At 38.9% G+C, this 23,278-nt stretch overlaps 1 protein-coding gene across 1 annotated transcript in view; it reads left to right on the top strand.

The window, feature by feature from the left end:
* The window catches only part of fam98b (family with sequence similarity 98 member B), a 35,567-nt gene that overhangs the window by 4,704 nt on the left and 7,585 nt on the right, over positions 1-23,278 (top strand). The window contains exons 2-6 of the mRNA XM_063069307.1: positions 2,028-2,176; positions 6,335-6,469; positions 8,194-8,372; positions 8,456-8,536; positions 15,854-15,970. Of these exons, the coding sequence (XP_062925377.1) occupies positions 2,028-2,176; positions 6,335-6,469; positions 8,194-8,372; positions 8,456-8,536; positions 15,854-15,970 (661 nt within the window). The remainder of the gene's footprint in view (positions 1-2,027; positions 2,177-6,334; positions 6,470-8,193; positions 8,373-8,455; positions 8,537-15,853; positions 15,971-23,278) is intronic.

A 23,278-nucleotide genomic window follows, 5' to 3' on the forward strand; every position in this document is an offset into this window, starting at 1 on the left:
TCATGGGATGCCAAAGCCTCTTCAACATCATCTTCATCAACTTCCACAAGCCAAACTCACTTCGTCCTTGCTTCGTTCACCACGATCAAAATGCTTAATTATGTCTAGTTTTACACTAAGTGTAACACCCTTACGAGCTCTTTTAGGCTTTTCCGATACCTTAGAACTCATCTTGCTGATGGATGCTCAGAATAAATCGACATAATGCACAGATGCTCACAGGCACGTGTTTAAGCAATGCTGGCTAGAATGCAGTTCCAGGGGAGGAGCTTGGCTGCTCGGGGTGCGCCCTGCCTTTTCTCGTAACAGTGAAAACACCTGTTAGCGAAAACAGGTAACTAATGTAGGTGTTTTGTAACAGCGAGGTTTCGTAAAGCGAACGTTCGAAAAGCTGGGGACACCTGTATTACCATTCAACCATCAGATTCCTGAAGCTATGTGGATAACTTCAACTCTGAACTGATACCGCATCTTGTGGACTCACTTTTAAGGACTCTGCGACTAATGTTCTCAGTATTATTTATTTATCTATTTTATGTGCACAGTTTGTCTTTTGCATGTTGGTTGCTTGTCAGTCTTTGTGTATAGTTTTTCATTGATACTATTGTATCTGTTCTGTGAATGCCTGCAAGTAAATGAATCTTAAGATAGCACATGGTGACATATTTGTACTTTAATAATAAATTTACTGTGAACTTTGAATTTTGAGTAAATTTCCATTAAAGTTTCTTTAGATGTATATCATGATTTTTTTATGCAATTGTAATAACTTTGTATGCAGTACTGGAGAAGATTTCTTTTTGTTGTCACTTCCTAGGAGTAAATAGTATACTCCTTTTTTGCTAATGATTTAGGTGTATTCACTTAATAGATTTTCTTGGGTAACATTTACAATATCTTCAAACATTACTAAGATCTAATCACAAGATCAATGAAAGAACTGGCTTTGAAAATATTGAGAAGTTTATCTGAGTGTGGCCGTATCAATTTTGATAACTTACTTGACCTTGGATTTTGATCAAGTTTTACTTAAGACCATAAGACAAAGGAGCAGAAGTAGGCCATTCGGCCCATCGAGTCTGCTCTGCCATTTTATCATGAGCTGATTCATTTTCTCCTATTTAGTCCCACTCCCCTGCCTTATCACCATAACCTTTGATGCCCTGGCTACTCAGATACCTATCAATCTCTGCCTTAAATACACCCAATGACTTGGCCTCCACTGCTGCCCGTGGCAACAAATTCCATAGATTCACCACCCTCTGACTAAAAAAATTTCTTCGCATTTCTGTTCTGAAAGGGTGCCCTTCAATCCTTAAGTCATGCCCTCTCGTACTAGACTCCCCCATCATGGGAAACAACTTTGCCACATCCACTCTGTCCATGCCTTTCAACATTCGAAATGTTTCTGTGAGGTCTCCCCTCATTCTTCTAAACTCCAAGGAATACAGTCCAAGAGCGGACAAACGTTCCTCATATGTTAACCCTCTCATTCCCGGAATCATTCTAGTGAATCTTCTCTGTACCCTCTCCAACGTCAGCACATCCTTTCTTAAATAAGGAGACCAAAACTGCCCACAGTGCTCCAAGTGAGGTCTCACCAGTCCCTTATAGAGCCTCAACATCACATCCCTGCTCCTATACTCTATTCCTCTAGAAATGAATGCCAACATTGCATTCGCCTTCTTCAGTACTGACTCAACCTGGAGGTTAACTTTAAGGGTATCCTGTACGAGGACTCCCAAGTCCCGTTGCATCTCAGAACTTTGAATTCTTTCCCCATTTAAATAATAGTCTGCCCGTTTATTTTTTCTGCCAAAGTGCATAACCATACACTTTCCAACATGGTACTTCATTTGCCACTTCTCTGCCCATTCTTCCAATCTATCCAAGTCTCAACTTCTATGTTTCCATAAAGTTGTGATTATTCTTCCTGATAATTTTAATTGTACATTTAGTTGCACATTGATACTCAATTTTTACTTGTATTAATCATTAAATAGCTGTCTATTTTCTCTTAAATGTAGGTACAATGGACCCTTGTTGGAAGAAGAAGCACTTTTGAAAGCAGTTGAGATTGGGCCATCTTCTTCAGAATTTACTGAATTATGTGTATGGTTATCTTCACAGATAAAACTGTTATGTAATTTGGAAGAAAGTATAAATAGTATTACTAGTAAGTACATCTTCCATCAGTCTAGTATTATTCAAGTATCATGTTTCCATTACTTTCCCTCTGTCCCAGGTGTTCTCAGATGAAGAGGCATCCATGAACCTCTTGCTTAATGGTATTGGTCCAATGCATAAAAAGGTTGGGAACCCCTGCTCCATCCTAATAAAAATCACACAAAACTCAATAGACTTGTTTAATGTCTGATATTTTTAAGAAATATTGCTAATTATGTTCTTAATTGGAATGTTGGCCTCCATTTACATTATATATGGTCATATTGGTTAAATCTATGTGTCCTAGCTGCTCCCGCTGGATTCTTAGCATTTAGATTTGATGATTATTTTAACAAAATTGCACTGGAAGATTTGAATGAAAAGAAGCTAAATATGATAACAGTGTACTTGGGTTTTAATCTAAACAGAAGTTGATACAATAGATTTAACACTGAAGTTGTTACATCCAATAACAAGGAAACACTAGTCTCTCCTGAGAAAGCATTGAAATGACAGGCTCCTACATTTTATGTTGTTAGCAGTATTCTTAAATCAAATGGGCACAGGGACATCCAGACTACAAAGTAAAAGGTTTTTGGGTGAAGAGCCTTTATAATCGAGAAGAGTTTAATTCCTTGGAGCTTTTGTCATACTGGTTGGCAGGAGCTGTACTACTGGATGGGTTGCAAGATAACAGCTGAAATAATTGCAAAAAAAACTTTGAACTATGAAGTGGGGGAAGGTCAGGCAGACATATATAGTCAAAATTTCCCATAGAGCTAAGAATAAGAACAAACCCTCATATCATGGTTCTTGGTCTCCAAGTTAGGTGAGAGAAAGTACAGCGAGCAAGATGTGCAAATACAAAAAAAAACTAAATCCTATGAACTGAGGAAAAAATAGAATGAGGAACAAGAGTATAAAGAGCATGGTAGTAGTGGTTATGTAAAATTATATTAGAGAATCGTAGCAGCTAGTGCAACACTATTAGAGATCAGAGCAGTGGAGTTCGGAGTTCAATTCTGGAGTCAGGAATTTGTATGTTCTCCCCGTGAGCCCATGGGTTTCCTGCAGGTGCTCTGGTTTCCTGCCTCGGCCTAAAGACATACCGACCAGTTAGAAGGTTAATTGGTGATTGTAGATTGTCCTGTGGTTAGGCTCGTGTTAGATAGATGGGTTGCTGGGCAGTGCGACTCATTGGGCCAGAAGGGTCTGTTCCATGCTGTATCTCTTTTTTAAAAAACAAATGCATGATTGATACTAAAGGTTTATGACACATTAACAGATTGGCAACGTAAGGTACATGCAGTTGATACTGTATTTGAAAAGCAAGAAGTAGTAAAACTTGTTTCATACTTTGTATCAGTTGGATAACATGGTTAAACTGCTAGATTTCAGGGAAAGCCACTGATAAGCAGAGGAAGGAACTTGTTTGATATATTGATTTAAAAATATTAGTGTCCTAAAGATAGACCAATCACCATGTTCTGGTAATTTTCAAAAGTAGTAAAAAAAATTATAAGTGGGCAAACAGTTGCTGTCCAATTCATTGTCTCTCAATCAGCATTCACGATTGAAATATTGTCCCTTAGATTGAAAGAATCAATTGTCATTAACTTGTGATATAAAGAATATTAAATATCATTGATTCTGAGGGTGTTACTGTTGGCAGGTTTGGGTAAGAAATTCCAGAGTGATTATGACTAACTGAAGATGTAATTGTCAGTGTGAAGGAATTTTAAAATCAGGGATTTACACAAATCAAAAATTGGTGCAGTTTATTCATCTGAGGTTTGTAGGGCAGCAGTGAATGGGCAAGTGTGGAAATGAATTTCAGTAAAGACAGTATGGCAGAGCAGTTGGCCAAATGAAAACCAATCAGAAAGAACAAGTAGATTTGACCTAGAGAGTATCAATTGATACCACTTACCCTACTTCAAAAGGTATTCCATGTAAGGAATTGTGCACAGAAATTAGAGGACATGGAATGACCGTTAACCCATTAGCAAGAGAGGGACTTTATTGAATAGTAAGATACACAATAGGATTAATGGCTGTGCGTTCAGATTTATTCATTGTTACTAATGTTATCTTCCAGAGGTTGGTACTAGAGTCTCAGTTCTTCATACCATATTCAGTTTTACTGTTGACACCAATTTAAATGGGTCTGTAATTTCTGTAGATAACAGCTGAAAAATTGTGAAAGAGTATTTGATAGATTGAGCAGGAAGAACTGGTAGGTGGAGTTCAGTGTGTGGAAAGGCAGTAGAAACTAGAAATTCTTTTTCCTCCAAAGTGATCTACTTGGGTCTAATGAAAGTTGAAATATGTAAGTGATGGATAGTAAGGTTTGTAAGAGTTGTAGAGCAAGAGGTAGGTAGTTCAAACACAAATCTTAGTGAAAGGTAACTTACACTCGAGGGACAAATCATACTGTCATTTTTTTAAGAACTTATTTCTTTATTTTTGATCAGTTGACTTAAGATTGTGACACTGCATGGAGATGACTTTTTGACCATCAGTGGTATTGTGAGTTTTCAGGTCTATTCATTAAATTGTTTAATATTGTTTATTTTTTTAAGATTCAATATTTGCTATTATTAAATTGTCTGACATTAAAAATACATTTTATTCCCTATTCTTTTTCTGATGTTTGTGACTATTCTTCAAATGTACATCTAAATGATGTTAGTGTGCAAAGCATGACTGGCAAGATTACTTGACCTGGGTACCAGTGCATCATGCACTGTTCCATATATCTGACAAACAAAATCAAGAACCCTGGGTCTTGCCCTCCTCACAATTGCATTATTTCTTCCTCTCTCTAGAATGAGAGCGAGCATAGCCACTTACCCTTAATATTTATTGATCTTGCCATTATTGATTTCCCACCATCACCATCCTGAGGGACACCATCATCCAAACTCGAAAGTGGACCAACTACATAAATACAGGTGGTAACGAGCAGTTCAGAGGCTGAATTTTCTGCTGACTCAATTCCTGAAGTGCCAGTCTTTTTGCCATTTACAAAATGCATATGGTATATTGAAATACCTGCCTGGATGAGTGCAGCTTCACCCAGGCATATGCCGTAGCATAAATGTGCACCCTCTTTTGCAAAGAAATGGATTTCATGTACATTCAAACATAAATTGCTTGCATGTTCTGCAAACTATTCTGGCTTAGATATGTATCAATCTACTTTCACCATTGCTGGATTTGAATTGTGGGACTCCTCGTAAGCATACTGTTACCAGAAAGACTGCAGAGTTCAAGATAGTGACTTGGCAGCACCTTCTCTGTGATAGCTGGATGGGTGGGTGGCAATAACATCCCAAAAGATTAGGACACAAAATAGAGAAAGCCATATTAAAATTTATGATAAATAAAAACATAGAAAATAGGTGCAGGAGTAGGCCACTCAGCCCCTCAGCCCCTCAAGCCTGCACCGCCATTCAGTACGATCATGGCTGATCATCCATGGACATCATTTAACTTTAGATTCAATTAATGAAAAGAAAAAATAGCAAATAATGAAAGATATTAAGCTAAACCAGAAAAAGGCAAACCTGGTTTGGATCAGCAATTTTTGTTGATATCAAGTGATTGGTTTATTGAAAGGAATGTCCATGAAAAAGATTAGTCTTCATGTCTAAGGTTATGATAAATGCACTTTTTTACTTGAAAATTCGTCAAATGATGCACTGGGATCTATAGAGTTTAAATGTTTGGTGACTGAACTAACTAAGTGCCAAATTTGTCATAGTTTATTAAAGAAACATTTAAATATTTTGATACCTGTCAAGTTAGGTCAGTTAGTTAAATGAGAGCGATGTGATATAAGGAAGTTACTTTTAGCAGTGATAAACATGAATTTCTGCAGATGCTGGAAATTTTGAGCTGGAGGAACTCAACAGGTCAGGCAGCATCTGAATGAACACTCAACATTTCGGGCTAAGATCTGATGAGGGTCTCTGTTTATTCTCCTCCATAAATGCGCCTGACTTGCTAATTTCAGCAGTGATTTTTGTAGAAATTTATAGATCAAAATATCCTGAGTTGTTTTTGCATTTTGACTACGTGTCTTCATATTGATCAACATATGTGCATGTGTTTTCTGATGTTATTTGCAATACCGTTTAATTTCTACTGGTTTTTGCTCTTTAAGGTGCTGATGATATTGAAAGCTTTCTGTTGGAGGTTAATGGTTTCCTAAAAGAAATGTCTTGCCCCTATTCAACACTTCTGTCAGGAGATTTTAAAGAGAGACTAAAAAAGAAGGAAGACTGCTTAAAACTATTATGTAAGTTATGCTATTATACTCCAACTTAGCCAAATTCTTAAAATATTTTTGCAAGTATTTTTTTTTGCAGGAGTTGTTACTGGAATCTTATGGAATTTTACTGATTACATGTAACATATATTGAGGAAATAAATAAATGATGTAAGTTTTAAGTGTAAATGCTGTTAGGTGTTATGTTGTGCTGTGTGCATTTAAAGTATTCAGATCTTATCTGGTACACCACAAGGTGTCTCCAAAATACCATGATATAGAAATACAATGAGAGCTTTGAGGGAGCTTTAGAATGTACTGCTGTATATTAGCTTGTCATTCTTTGCTAAATTGTTCAAATTCAACACAGAAATTGGCTTATTAAATAGGTGGGCCATCAGGTCAGTTCCAGGCTGAACATTGAGTGTCAGCATGTTTTACTGTGGAGGGATTGTGTCTAAAATTGATTCTGCCTTCTCTCAGCATCCAATGATGACTCTCCAATAACAATTAGGCTAGGAAACACTTGTCCATTCTGTCTTTCTCAATCTAGAATCAGAGGCACAAGTAATGCTAAAGTGATCTGAAGATTTTCGTGCATAAAGCTGTTCTAAACAGCTGCTGCACTGAGGTGAGACTGGAGAGCAACATATTTTCTGGTTCTGATGCTCCTAATCTGGTTAAACCTGCAGGCTTGTTTACAATGCAAGCAAAGTTCTTATGGAAACTATTGCCACACTTAGAGCATCCTTTAACCTTTCAGAGTTATGAATCTGCATACATCTCATTATTTTTCTTCTTTCATATTCTCTTTTAAGTTTATCTTCTGTTAAGCTTCACTGCCATTTTGTCCTACGACCATCAAAACCATGAATATTCACATCACTCTATATGCGAGCAGGCATTGTAAAATTGGTCTTGTTATCCCCCTCCCCCACTTACATAATTGTTGTCTGTGTCCTCTAAATATAAAATTTATGGATTATCATTAGATATTAAGGATTGCAGGTTGTTGGAACTGAGATGCAAATTGGCAATGACTTAAATGAATGGCATAACAAGCCAGAGGGCAGTAAGTTTCTGCTGTTGTACATTTTTGTTTACATGTCCTATGAGGTCAAAGAAGGAATTTAAAAGCAAGCTCTAAAAATGGTTATAAATAGGCCTAAATACTTTGATTTTTTAAAAATATGTTAGACGAAGGTGACTGCTATGATTTTCCATGTTCTAAATATTGATCTTTTAAATGTACTTATCAGCATTTTAACCGAAGTCAGCTGGCTTTCTTGGTGTAACATGGATTTTATTTTGAGTTTTTAGTCTCCATAGCAAAATTTAAATAATGCTTTAAATATTTAATTTGCGGTATTTATATATGAAAGATAATTCATTAATTACATGATTTCCGTTTCAATGGAAAATAATAATTTGGAAATCAGAAGAATCTCAAATGCTGGAAATCTGAAATAATTTTAAAAATGGTGAAAGCAATCATCAGCTCAGGCAGCATCTTTGGAGAGAAACAGTTAGTGCTTCGGATCAAAGACCCTTAATCAGGATTTCGACAGATAAATGGTCTTTAATCTGAAACATTTACTGTTCCTCTTTCACAAATGCTGGTTGACCCGAGTGTGCATCATTTTCTGTTGATAAAGGGTTGGGTTCTTTTATTAACCTTTTCAAATATCTTAACTGTGGGCCTATTAAATAGATTGAAATATTGAGGTCTCTTGACTTAATATGTTTGCCTACAGTATATCTTTCATCTGAGCTTCAAACTGCCAGGATCATACGGTGTAAATCTCCAGTATCGAAAGCTGAAGGCAACAAAGATATTTCTCGGGAAATTAAATCTATCTTTGCAACGCTGGGCTTTCCTTATCCTGCATCAGGTGTTGCTGACGCACAGTTATTTAAACCTGTAGAGGAAAAGGTCAGTAATGCACTTGTTTTTCCTGATACCGTGTTATGCATTACTGTAGTAAGATCACTAATAAATATATTTTGTTCTCCTAGATGAAAAACATTATTTCCAAAGTTCCCAAAAGTCATATGAGTCAACCATTGCTGAAGAAGACACTAAGTCCTGAACAATGGGTAAGGGACTGCACTTAGGAAAGACAATACTATTTTGATTAGAATTGCTTATTTTTGAATGAAATTTGCTATAATTAACATTACAGCTATTTGGTACACAGCAGGATCTCTTAATCAGCAGTGGCATGAATGACCATCAATGGATGTATCCTGGTTTATATTGGATAAGATACTACGAATTTAAAAAATGCATCTTTTTGTGTTTTCACGGAACGGACGGTGTATAAAGAGTACGGGATGTACCAGTAAGAAGGAAGGGCAAGGATGGCAGGATAAAGGATCTTTAAATTGAGAGAAGTGATAAATTTAGTGAAGAAGAAAAATAAAGCATATATAAGGTTTATGAAGTTAATATCAGTTAGGGCTCTTGAGGATCATGGAATAAAACAGCTAGAAAAGGACTCAGGAAGGGAATTTGGAGAGCTGATGATAGGAACCTGTCCAACAGATTTGAGTTTCTCGCTGCCTGTGAAGATAGGAGTAGGGACTGTAGGAAGGACGAGAAAGTGAACTGTGGCACCATGGTGCAGGAAGCCATTCAAGAGGGAGGAGAGAAGAGGAATATAGTTTTAACTGGGGATAGCATTGTCATAGGTCAAGAGTCCCAAAGGCTGTCTTGCCTGTCCGGTGCCAGGTCAGACCACCTCATCTGACCTGCATTAATGTAGATAAGTCCCGAGGGCCTGATGGGCTGTACTTCAGATTAAGAGAGATACAAGAGGTTGAGGCCTTGACCAAGATCTTGGTGTCCTCTCTAGCAACAGATGAGCTCCCAGAGAACTGGTGACTAGCTAATGTTGTTCTGTTTTTCAAGAAGGAAGATGAGGATAACTTCAGTAATTAGAAGCTAGCGAGTCTCATGTCAGTGGTAGGGAAGCTATTGAAGAGCATTCTTAAGTATTGGAAGTATGAGCATTTGGGCAACCCTGGCTCAATTAGGGATGGTGCAGGTGAAGTCATATCTTACTGATTTTTCAAGGACATGACAACGATGGTTGATGAGGGCAGAGCTGTGAATATTACCTATGTGGATTTTAGTAAGGTGTTTGACAAGGTTCCACAAGGGAAGTTCATCCAGAAGATTGAAATGCAAGTGATTCATGGCCACTTGGATGTTTGAACTTGAAATTGGCATGTCCATCGTGTAATGGTCACTGGAACTTGGCTACTACCCTATGGACCACTGGTTGGAGGACCATGACTAACGGTGTTCTGCAGGGGTTTATACTGGGATCCCTGCTGCTTGTTTGTCTCTCTGTCTCCACACACACACACACACGTTTATGAACGCTGTAGAATTTTCTCTATTTCTGCATAAATATGGCCTAAAATGTGAACAGATCTTCACTTAAGTCCTAAAGCTAGATAATGAGAACCCAATTAAATAAATAATACAAAAAACATTATACTTGTTCATTTATTTATTGAGAAAAATGATCCAATATTATATGTATTGGGGGGAAAACAAGTATGTGAACCTCTGGGTAATGCCTTTTACAAAAACTATTTGGAGTTAGGTGTTCCAATCAATGAGATGAGATTAGAGGTATGGGTTGCCTGTCCTATAAAAAAGACACGCAAAAACTTCTCAAGAAAGATTTATTTACGTGCACCATACCTTCATCAAAACAACTTTCAGAGGACCTTAGAAGTTTTGTAGAGATGCATGAAAGTGGAAAAGGCTACAAAAGCATTTCTAAAGACCTGAGTGTTCATCAGTCCACAGTAAGAGAAATTGTCTACAAATGGAGGAAACTCAGTACTGTTGCTACTCTCCCTAGGAGTGGACATTCTGCAAAGATCACACCAAGAGTACAATGTACAATGCTGAAGGAGGTGAAAAAGAACCCAAGAGTAATAGCAAAAGACCGGGAGAAATCCCTAGAATCTGCTACAGTCTCTGTTCATGTATCTACTATAAGAAATATACTGAGCAAGAATGGTATTCATGGAAGAACACCATGAATGAAACCTGTGCTCCACAAAAAAACATGCTGCACGTTGCATGTTTGCAAAAGGCCACCTGGATGTTCTACAACGCTTCTGGGACAGTGTTCTGTGGACAGATGAGATGAAGTTGAACTTTTTGACAGAAATGTTTTGCTATATTTGAAAGGAAAAGGCACTGCACACCAACACCAAAACCTCATCCCAACTGTGAAGCATGGTGGAAGGAGCATCATGGTTTGAGGACAGCTTGCAATCGTTGAGGGAACAATGCACTCACAATTGTTATCAAGACGTTTTACAGGAGAATGTCAGGGTAGCAGTCTGTCACCTGAAGCTTAATAGAAGTTGGATTATGCAACAAGACGATGCGAAAGGCAAGAGTAAATCAAAATCAGAATGGTTTAAATAGAAGAAAATTCGTATTTTGGAATGGCTGAGTCAAAGTCCTGACCTTAATCCTATAGAAATGTTGTGGAAGGACCTGAAGCAAGCAGTTTATGCAAGGAAGCCCTCCAACATCCCAGAGTTGAAGCAGTTTTGTAAGGAGAAATGGCCTAAAATTCTTCTAAGCTGATGTGCAGGACTGATTAACAGTTACTGGAAACATTTGGTTGAAGTTATTGCTGTATAACAGGATCACACCATTCACTGAAAAATACATACTTTATGTTTACATACTTCTACATACAAAGTTACATAATTTTCCCAACAAATACATGTAATATTGTATCATTTTTCCAATAAATAAACATATAATGTGTGTGTTATTTATTTAACTGGGTTGTCTTTATCTAGTTTTAGGGTTTACATGAAGCTCTGATCACCTTTCAAATCATATTTATGCAAAAATAAAGGAATTTCTACAGTGTTCACAAACTTTCTAGCACCAATGTAAGTGACTTGGATGAAAAGGTGTATGGGTGGTTTAGTAAGTTTGCAGATATACAAAGATTGGTAGCATTGTGGATACTATAGAAAATTGTGAAGGGATATACAACTGAATATAGGTCAGTTGCAGATATGGGTGAAGAAATGGCAGATAGGGTTTAATCAAGCCAAAGGTAATGTGTTGCACTTTAGGAGATCGATGTGAAGGGACAGTAGATGGGTAATGGCAGGATCATTAACAGTGTTGATATGAAGGGACCAATACATAGTTTTATGTATTTTACTGATTTACTGCAAAAAAACATGCTTCATGACATGCGTGAATGATATAAACCCAATTCTGATATGGGTTTCTATTGTGGACTAGGAGTGCGAAGGGGGGCAGAGAACTGTATATATAACTGTTTACACAGTACTGTAGTGGGTGCACAAATTAATAAGGTAGTAAAGAAGGTGTATGACATGCTTGCCTTTATTACTCATGGCATCAAGATCAACAGTCGGGAAGTTCTGATTGCTCCATTATAGGTAGGATGGGGAGGTTTAGGAGAAAGTGCAGAATAGGTTTACCAGAATGCCTGAATTAGATGGTATGTGCTATGAGGAGAGGTTGGATAAGCTAGGTTGTTTTCTCTGGAGCAGCTGAAGCTGGAGGTGGAACACCTGACTGACGTGTATTGTTTTTATGTATTTCAAAAATAAACATTATTGTTAATTTTAAAAATACAAAAAAATTGTTTTACATTCATGGTCATTACATTCAGCAGTGTTTGTTTTTAAAAACCATAATACGAGGCTCCCTTGGGTGATGCACCCTTTTATTATTTGATAGGTTCCCTCTTCCCTCTCAGCCCCTCCATGTGTAACGGTAGAAGGAGTCTTAACTGTGGTTCTAGCCCACAGAGCTATTGATTTTCCTTAGAGACTTCTTACTGTGCTGGAAGACCAACAAGTTTTGGGCAGAATAAAAGGCATTTTTCATCAATTTAATGACCTTCCAGAAGCACTTGATGTCGGCTTCAGTGTGTGGCTCTTGGGAATAGCCTGCAGATCAGAGACTTCTCTGTTATACTGCACATCTGCTGGGAATGAACTGAAGTAAAGACACTTGCATCCTTCTCCTTACCCTCTTTGCAAAAACTCAATCTGCAAAGAGGTGCATCTCAACACAGGAGACCCTTGAGGCTATGTACTAAGTCCCCTCCTTTACTCCCTGTATACCCGTGACTGTGTTGCTACCCACAGCTCTAATCTGCTAATTAAATTTGCCGATGACACTACATTGATTGGCCTTATCTCAAACAATAACGAGGTAGCCTACAGAGAAGAAGTCGTCTCTCTGACACAGTGTTGTCAAGAAAAAAACCTCTTCCTCAGCATCACAAAAACAAAGGAGCTGGTTGTGGATTACAGGAGGAATGGTTAACCCCTATTGATACCAATAGGTCTGTGATTGAGAGGGTAAACAGTTTTAAGTTTCTTGGCATCCACATCACAGAGGATCTCACGTGGTCTGTACACACCAGTTGTGTGGTGAAAAAGGCACAACAGCGCCTCTTTCACCTCAGACAGTTGAGAAAGTTCGGTATGGGCCCCCAAATCCTAAGAACTTTTTACAGGGGCACAATTGAGAGCATCCTGACTGGCTGCATCACTGCCTGTACCTCCCTTAATCGCAGGACTCTGCAGAGAGTGGTGCGGACAGCCCAGCGCATCTGTAGTTGTGAACTTCCCATGATTCAGGACATTTACAAAGACAGATGTGATAAAAGGGCCCGAAGGATCATTGCGGACCCACGTCATCCCAGCCACAATCTATTTCAGCTACTACCATCCAGGAAATGGTACTGCAGCATAAAAGCCAGGACCAACAGGCTCTGGGTCAGCTTCTTCCACTAGGCCATCAGACTGATGAACTCACGCTGATTTGAGTGTATTTCTATGTTACATTGACTGTTCTAATTATTATAAATTATTATGATTGCACATTTAGACGGAGATGTAAGGTAAAGATTTTTGCTCTTCGTGTATGTGAAGGATGTAAGAAATAAAGTCAATTCAATCCCTTCCATACTGTAGCCATCTTGAGGACAACATGTTTTGGAAATAATTTGTCCTGTCCAGGAAGGATTGGTATTTGAAATTAGAATTGGTTTATTATTGTCCCATTTACTGAGATACGGTGAAAAGCTTGTCTTGCATATTGTATATATAGATCAGATCATTGCACAGTGAGCTGAAGTACATAGAACCTAAAAATTTACAGCACATTACAGGCACTTTGGCCCACAATGTTGTGCCGACCATGTAACCTACTCTAGAAATGCCCTAGAATTTCCCTACTGCATAGTCCTCTATTTTCCTAAGCTCCATGTACCTATCTAAGAAGCTCTTAAAAGACCCTATTGTATCCGCTTCCACTGCCGCCGCTGGCAGTGCATTCCATGCACCCACCACCATTCTCTGTGTGAAAAGCTTACCCCTGACATCCCCTCGGTACCTATTTCCAGGCAACTTAAAACTATGCCCCCTTGTGTTAGCCATTTCAGCCCTGAGGAAAAAGCCTCTGGCTATCCACACGATCAGTGCCCCTCATCATCTTATACACCTCTGTCAGGTCACTTCTCATCCTCTGTTGCTCCAAGGAGGAAAGGCCAAGTTCACTCAACCTGTTCTCATTAGGTACACCCTCCAATCCAGGCAACATCCTTGTAAATCTCCTCTGCACTCTCTCTATAGTATCCACATCCTTCCTGTAGTGAGGTGACCAGAACTGAACACAGTTCTCCAAATGGGGTCTGACCAAGGTCTTGTATAGCTGTAACATTACCTCATGAACTCAATACCACGGCTGATGAATGCCAACATACCATACGCCTTCTTAACAACACTGTCAACCTACACAGCCGTTTGAGTGTCCTATCGACATGGGCCTCAAAATCTCTCAGATCCTCCACACTGCCAAGAGTCTCATCATTTATATATATTCTGTCTTCAAATTGGACCTACCAGAACGAACCACTTCACACTTATCTGGGTTCAAGTCCATTTGCCACTTCTCAGCCCAGTTCTGCATCCTATCGATGCCCTGCTGTAACCTCTGACAACCCTCCAGACTATCTACAGCACCTCCAACCTTTGTGGTCATCAGCAAACTTAGTAACTCACCCCTGTGTGCAAGATTTGATCAGCTACATAAAATATTTGGTGGAGGTGATTGCTGCTAAAGGAGGCTCCATTAGTTATCAATTCAAGCATTCACTTACTTTTTTCCCGCCTGGACTGTGAATGATTAAACAATGTGTTCAGTAAAAACATGAAAAGTACAAATATTTGTGTATTATTAGTTTAGGCAGATTGTGTTTGTCTATTATTGTGACTTTGGAGATTAGACCACATTTTATGAGTAATTAATGGAGAAAATCAAGTTCACAAACCCTTTGTGGCAAAGGGTGCACGAACTGTTTCTTTCAATGATACATGTTCAAACTAGAGGATCAAAAGCACTGTAATGAATCAGCACTAGCAGGGTGCTTTAAGCAGAAAAGATATACTGGCGGTCTGGTTTTTGGAATGTTGTCTTCATGTAGTTTTGTAACCTGATCAGTGTGTGTAATATACTTAAGATACTTTTAGAGGTAGAAATATTAGAATCAATTTTATGGCATATTCTGAGAATTTAGGACAAAGGCACTGTGCCGGTTGACCATTTTAGACAGTCTTATAATGGATCATATTTTAGGTGAAGTACAAAGTAACATTGGAACAAGATCAAGGCCCCTTGCATGACAACTTTAAGTAATATTAATTATGGAAAAGGTTTTGGAAGCATAATACCATTACAACGTTCAGAAGAATGAGTGGATTTTATTGAAAAACATAAAGTTATGACAGGGTTAGATAGGACAAAGGCAGATAAGTTGTTTCCATGGTAAGTGAGGCGAGAACAAGGGGACAGAGCTTCAAGATTTGGGGGAGTAGATTTAAGATGGAGATGAGTAGAAATTTTTTTTTCCCAGAGACTAATGAATCTGTGGAATTCTCAGCCCAGGGAAGCAGTAGAGACTACCTTGTTAAATATATTTAAGACACAAGTTAGGTAGATTTTTGCATACCAAGGAAATTTAGAATTGAGAAGAAAAGGCAGTTAGATAGAGCTGAATGCCAGGCCAGATCAGCAAAGATGTCTTGAATGGCAGAGCAGGCTTGATGGACCAAGTGGCTTACTCCTCAAACTACTTATGTTTTTAAACCACAACTGTATCACAGGTCCCTTGAACATTACCTTAGTGGGCTACAAGTGGGATATAAAAGTTGCATACAAAATCAGCTTGAAAATATATTCTTGTTTAAGCCAATTATTCAAACAGATTTTTTGAGCATTGCTAGGCTGAAGTGGTTTTATATAATCTATACTCATACTAATGGATTTAATTCCATATGGATAATAATTCACTTTTGCAATATCTTTTTACACAGGAGAACCTTGTGGAGATAAATAAAGCTCTCACCAGTGAGTACGAGTGTCGCAGAAGGATGTTGATCAAACGTCTAGATGTGACTGTCCAGTCATTTGGCTGGTCTGACAAAGCCCAGGTAAAAATCAGAGTCTGAGGCATAATGTATATAGAGGAACTGTTTACTTTGGTAGCATGACTTTTAAAACCACCCTCAATATTTGACTTCATTCCAACCTTAGATGTTAGGAATCTTTGTTTATACGTGCAACCATAGGCTTTATTATATAGGAACACATGCAACATGCTGGAAGAACTCAACAGGTCAGGCAGCATCTGTGGAAGTGTAAAGATAGTTGATGTTTCAAGCAAGACCTTTTTCAGAACTAAGAAAGAAGGGGCCAGAATATATGCCAGAATATAAAGGTGGTTGGGGGGGTGATGGGGAGGCTAATTGGAAGGTGATAGGTGAAACATAAAGTGGATGGGGAAGGTAAAGGGCTGGAGAAGGAATCTGATAGGAGAGCAGAGTGGACCACAGGAGATGGGAAGGAGGAGAGGACCCAATGGGAAGTAATTGGCAGGTGAGAAGAGGGAAAAGGTCAGAATGGGGAATAGAGGAAGTGGGGAGGAGGGGTAGTTTTTTGTTTACCAGAAGGGGATATCGATATTCATACTATCAGGTTGGAGGCTACCCAGACAGAATATGTGTTGCTCCTCCACCCTAAGGAATGCCTCGTCTTGGCACACGAGGAAGCCATGGACCGACTCATTAGAATGGGAATGGGTATTAAAATGTTTGGCCACTGGGAAGTCCCACTTTGTTGAGCAGTACCTCAATTTACAACCGGTTTCACCAATGTGGAGGAGGCGGCATGAGGAACACTGGGCATGATAGACAACTCTAGTAGATTTGTGAAGTGTTGCTTCACCTGGAAGGACAGGTGAGGGTGGTGGTGTGGGGTAGTTGTAGCAGTTGGACTGCTTGCAGGGATAAATACTGGGAGGATTTATGGGGAAAGACGAATGGACAAGGGAATCGTGGAGGAAGCGATCCCTGTTTGGGGGGTGGTTTGATGGATGAGATAAAGATATGTTTAGTGGTAGGATCCCTTTGGTGGAAGTTGCAGAGGATAATGTGTTGGATGCAGATACCGATGGGGTGGTAGGTAAGAACAAAAGGAACTTTATCACTATTAAGGCGGCAGGAAGATGGGGTGAGCGCGGATGTACGGGAAATGGAGGAGATGCAAATGAGAGAAACATCAATAGCAGAGGGAGGGAAACCCTGTTCTTTAAAGGAGGATGACATCCATGATGTCCTGGAACTGAAAAGCTCTGTCCTGGGAACTGATGTGCAGAGGCAAAGAAACTGAAAACGGAATAGCATTTTTATAGGAGATAGGATGGGAAAAGGTATAATCGAGATAACCATGGGAATCAGTAGGTTTATAGAAAGTACATAGGTGCCAAATAAATGGTAATAATGAGTCCAGGAATCCTTAACGTAGATCCTGTTCATCCCCTTGTTTAATCTTTTAACATTTTATTATTTCATATCAGCTAGTAAAATTTTTAATGTCTTTCCAAATGAGCTGAAACGGTATGAAGGGTGCTGCTTACTTAAATACTGATCATTACCAGGCTATTCCTTTATTAGTTTGCCAGTAAATGTCTACAATATTATGCAGGCGTCTTGGTACCTCACCTTTGAGTAGGATGGGGTGGGAGATGGTAATGAAGGAGGAGGTGGGAATTTGGGAGTAGAAGTTGGTAAACTTCTCCATTACTTTAGTTGACCTTCTTAGAACAAGCTTGTTCCTTACAAAGGTAAAATTTGCTTCAATGTCATATGAAAAATACAGTCAAAGTTGGGCAAAACAAGCACTGAGCTAAGAACATCTTTGGTGCAATGGTGCCTATTAGTTTACCTTATATCCAGAGAAAATCCACTGAATTCTCCTCTTGCAGATCCTCAGGATTAAAGATTGCTTGTTTCCACCCTAATTCTATGGCTTTTCAGATAGATGATGAAGCCAATGTGGATCTTGTAGATCCTGCTACGGGTTGGACATGAGGTGCTTCAGTAGACAGATCTGTACGTAGCTTCAGAAGTGGTGCATTCCTTTTGCCATTTACCCAGGGCAAATGGACGTGGATTTCTCAAGGAAATCTGAAATGTGTCATGTCATTTTTGAGTAGTCATGGGCTGAAGATACCGACAGTCAGTAAGGACTCTTGGAGAAACTCCTTGAAACAGGCCCTCTATTAATGTTGCGGTGATGCAGTTGTTGAGCATGATACTGTTATTGTATGCCCATTAGAGCCATACATAGTGTTTAATTAGGGCCTTAATGCTTCAGAACTATATACAGGATCAGGGATCACTTTTGCCTGAAAGGGCATGAACTGTGTACTGAGTTTGAAAATCTTGACCTTAAGCACATTTTTCATTAGACGGGAAAAGATGTAATGAATACGATGGGGAATGTTATTCAGAAGTGGTCCCCAATATGGGGAAATAGTTCATATTTTCCAAGACCTTGAAAAGGCTTTTATTATCGGAAGGCAGTCTGGTACAGCTGGGCCAAGTTGGAAGAAGACTTGTGTTCTGTACTTGGGTAGTGTCTTTAAGGCCCAATCTCTCATACTTCATTGCTTAATACTTAGCCTGTGAACATGCAAACACTGGAATTGTCTGAATTGCAGTTGTTAGTGTTAGCCTGGTTCTGGAGCAGAGACAACAAAGGCTAAACAATTTCCCTTTTGTTCTCTAGATTAAAGTCCAATTCAAGGGAAGATTGCTGGTGAAATGCAGCATTGTGAGGAAGAAGATTGAGAGAACTGCTGGGCAGTGATAGGTTCTTGATTGGTGTCAGTCACATTGAGTCTGGGTCTATTGTGGACGGACCCATTGGTTCATGTAACTGCTTGTCTGTCATGAGTAGCAGATGTAGCATGTGGTGAATATTCCATGGGTAATTTCATGAGTAAAACTTGAGGGATGTTCCACGGTCTCTTTTGATCGACAGAGTCAAAGGCTTTACCCAGTGGAGATAAGCCTCGCTCCAAGTATGTGTGGTAGCTGGTGTGAACAGCCACCTCATTTTAAACAATTATGTGCAACAACTTTTGCTCTTTGAAAGAAGCACAGGACCTGATGGATAGCTCTTGAGAGGATAAACCTGAGTGCTGCTCTGCAGTTGCAGCCCTGAACCAATGAAGCGTTCAACCAGAGGCAACCCTTTCTTTTAAACCAAGAAAAAAATTCTAAATCACTTTAGAAAGAATTAGGAAAAACCATATACTTATAGGATTTCAATTAATATTTATATTAATTACTGATAAGAGTATATAAAATATTTCTTTTCTTGTAAAGGTAATTTAATTGTGCTATGGTAATCCTTCATAGTATTAGCTGAATAATATAAATTAATGTATAATTGCCAGTTTATTGAAGTGAGCACCACAGATGAAAAATGGTCAAATGTTGAGGATATCTGGTGGAACTGTATGTGTTGCAGCCTCCACCACCCCCCACTTCCCCACTTCCCCACCCCATGAGAGACCGAATTGCCCTGCAGTAAATTATACATGTTGTTTAAATAGTTCCTCTGAAATGCTTGTTGACCTTCTGACTTCTAGATATTCCTGAATCTCCCAACTCATGATGATTAATAGCACTAATTAAAGCATTGCTTATATATTGTGCAATGTGTTGTATTAAATTAAAAGGTTGCACTGCCACTAGAAATGTACTCTATGCAGTATTCTAAAAGGCTCTTCAAGTAAGGCCAAGTGGGTAGTGCTCAGTAACAAAGAGATGATCAATTTGCTATGTTGTACTGCAGGTTCCCTAATAGTCAGTGGGAGATAGAGGAGTAGATGTGTAAGCAAATTACAAAGTGTTTACAAGAATAATAGAGCTATAGTTATAGGAATATCCATTTTCCCAATGTTATCTGTGATCACCTTAGTATGAAAGGCTTAGACTGTGTGGAAATTTTAAACTGTGTTTGAGAGAGCTTTTTGATTGTCCTATTATAGAGAGCGCAGTACTGGATTGAAGATGGCGGCATGCTTGGATGCAGCAGCCTCTATGGGGCCAAGGAAAGGTTTTAGTGTCTTTTTTAGATACTTTTTTATGATCGTAAGACCCTGCTAGACACTAAAACTTCAAGTACTGAAGTTCCACCCCATCAGAGAGTCAAGCTGGATGTGCAGACTTGTGTTGCCACCTGCTACAGAAGGGCATCAGAGTCAGTGTGCAAAGGTGGTGTGCAGTCTAACAGCGAGTGATTGTCTTGGATGTTTTTCTTGTGATCACAAGAACCTGTTCAACATTGGTAATGTAGAGTACTACATGTCTGATTCACTGGTTTATTGGGAGCTGTGTGGCCTCGATTGTAGTGCGGACTAGTCCTCATGCAGCAGTGTCTCCTGTTGCAGCCACCCAAGAGAGGTGACACTGGTGGTGGTGTGGTGTGGTATCCATGCTGGGTTGGGTGCTGGTCCCTCCCATCGGTGTTCGCTCAGTGGAAGACAAGCTGGATTGTTTTCATCTGCAGATTACTGCAGTCTTGGGCAATATAATATATCTTTTTGTGTGACTGTTTGTTTACTGTATGTGTCTTGTGCTGTATGTGACTGTTGGTACTGTGGTTTGCACCTTATCTCTGGAGGAATGCGGTTTTGTTTGGCTGTATCTGTGGGTATTCATGTGTGATTGAATGACAATTAAACTTGAACTTGACAAAGCCAGTTTTCATATCATCACTAAGCTTGCGGATGATGCCTCCTACATTCGCGTCCAAATCATTAATGTATGTAATGAGTATAAATAATAGAAGCTAGTAGATATCTTCATCTTTTGCCATTTGGCCAAGTGGAGATGCTGGAAATCTGAAACATAGTAAGAAATACTCAGCAATACTTAGTAAAAAATACACTTAGGAGGCAGTGATCATAATATGATAGAATTCATCCTGCAGTTGGAGACGGAATAGATAAAGTCAGACGTATCAGTATTACAGTGGATTAAAAGGAATTATAGAGGCATGAGAGAGAAGCTGGGCAAAGTTGATTGGAAGGGGACAGTAGCAGGGGTGATAGCAGAACAGTAACAGTTGGAGTTTCTGGGGGCAATTTGGAAGGTGCAGGATAGATATGTCCCAAAGATGAAGGAGTATTCTAAAGGAAGGATGGCACAACGGTGACAGACACAGAAGTCAAAGATGGCATAAAAGCAAAACAGAGGGTATAGAATATAGCAAATATTTGTGGGAAGTCGGAGGATTGGGAAGTTTTTAAAAACCAACAGAAGGCAACTAAAGAAACCATAAGGAGAGAAAAGATGAAATATGAAGATAAGCTAGCCAGTAATATAAAAGAGGATACCAAAAGTTTTTTCAAATATGTAAAGTGTAAAAGAGGTGAGGGTAAATATTGGACACTGGAAAAGAGGGACTGCTTTTCACATTATATGTCGACGATTTAGATAATGGATTGATGGCTTTGTAGCCAAGTTTTCAGATGACACAAAGATGGGTGGAGGGGCTGGTAGTGTTGAGGAAACTGGGACTCTGCAGAAGGACTTGGACGGATTGGGAGAATGGTCAAAGAAGAGGCAGATGGAATAAAGGCACAGATTATTTTCTAAATGGGGAGAAAAAATGAAAAGGGTGTGACACTGAGGCTTTATAAGGCATTGGTCAGATCACACTTTGCAAGGGGGAGGGGTGATGCTTTGCTGCTTATGCATGGGAGAGGGGAGTGGGCTTTGGGTTCTAACGCTTTTCTGTCTTTCATTCTTTGGGGTTTTCTTCTGTTTTGTAGATGTCTGCAAAGAGTAAAAATTCAGAATGTCAAATTCAGACATTCAGTGGGGAGAGAGAAACAGTTAACTTCTCATTATTTGATATATGAGCTCTGTTTTTCTCTCCATAGTTTATTCTAATGTTGTTTCTATTACTAAATGTCTAAATGTGGTGTAAATCTTCTGTCCAAACCTCGAATCAGTATTTAGCTTCCTTTGTTTCCATCTGTTTGTAAGGATAATCTCTTAATTAATTTGCAGTTTAGGACCTGGCTCAGTTTATGCCTTCTCCTCTGCAGTTACTGTTTTTAACTGCTATTCTTCATTAGCTATTACTTTCGTGGTTTTCAAAATTTGCATTTTATTTTTACAATGCTTTTCTAAAAGTTGCCACTGTATAGCTCCACTACCTAAGTTTGAGCCTAACTCTGGTGCTGTCTGAAGATTTCTCATGTTTTCCCTGTCACTGCATGGTTCCTCTAGGTGTTCTGCTTTCCTACTTTGTGCCAAGTACATGTTGGCTGTTAAGTGTATTGTCTACTATAAATTGCCCCTGGTGTAGATGGGTGGTAGAGATATTGGGGGAGACATGAAAGGATTCTTAATGGGCAAGTCAGAAAGAATAGGGAAATAGTGGGAGTTTGGGATTCATGACTTGTTCTGAATGGCTGCTTCTTATGTTATGAGAATCTATCATCTTTTCTCCCTCCAGGGGTACAAAGATGTAATTTTCTGTCAAATCTGGAATCGGTTTCCCTACACTTGTGTGGTCAAATAGTCTTTGGTCTAACTTCTGCCTCAGCTCAGTGTCAAGAGCACTTTAGTTATAGTTACCAAGATTAACCTTGATCTGGAGTTCTTTATCTTCTACAATCCCAGTTTCACCATCCATACTACACAATTTTGATTAACTGTTGTCCATGCCTATAGTGGTACTACTGTTCAGTAATGTTCCCATATATGCTGAATTGCTAATATATCACTAAAGGTTCAGCTACTTTTTAGTAACTACTAGTTTTCCAAGTTGCAGTTTCCAGCTTATTTTTCTCATTTATTCTGTTGTACAGGAGAAGTATCTATACCTGTTCTGAAACGGATAATTATACTTTGCTGTATTGCTTTTTAATATGCATATTTTGGTTCATGCACATTGCTTGCAATTTATCCATCCTTAATTCTTCTTAAAGTGGTAGTGAATAAACTATCCTGTCTTCATTTTCCTACACTTTGCTGCTTACATAAATGACTCAAATGGTCTTCAGTTTTTACATTCATAAAAGTTTCCTATTTCCAGCATTGCAAAGCTCTGGTTTTATCTCCCTTACTGCATGACTCAATTGTGGAGATAAAATGGTGTCAACTCCTGCAGACTTGAAGCTGCCCGTGTTTTATGTTAAGTAGTGCTGTTAATTTCATTTAACATTTAGTGACACGATGTATTAAGTACAAAAATAAGGATTGGAACCATGAATAGCCTTTAGTTATTAATATGTTTCCAATGTAACTAACAAGTTTTTCAACCTGGCATTTGAGGGTTGTACTATTGTGTTTTGTTGCAAAAACTCATTTGTTTCACTAATGGTCATCAGAAGAAATATCTGCAAACCTTAACTGATTGTGATTTTTAAACTC

The sequence above is a fragment of the Mobula hypostoma genome, chromosome 1, assembly GCF_963921235.1.
Source record: "Mobula hypostoma chromosome 1, sMobHyp1.1, whole genome shotgun sequence".
Taxonomy (NCBI): Eukaryota; Metazoa; Chordata; class Chondrichthyes; order Myliobatiformes; family Myliobatidae; genus Mobula; species Mobula hypostoma.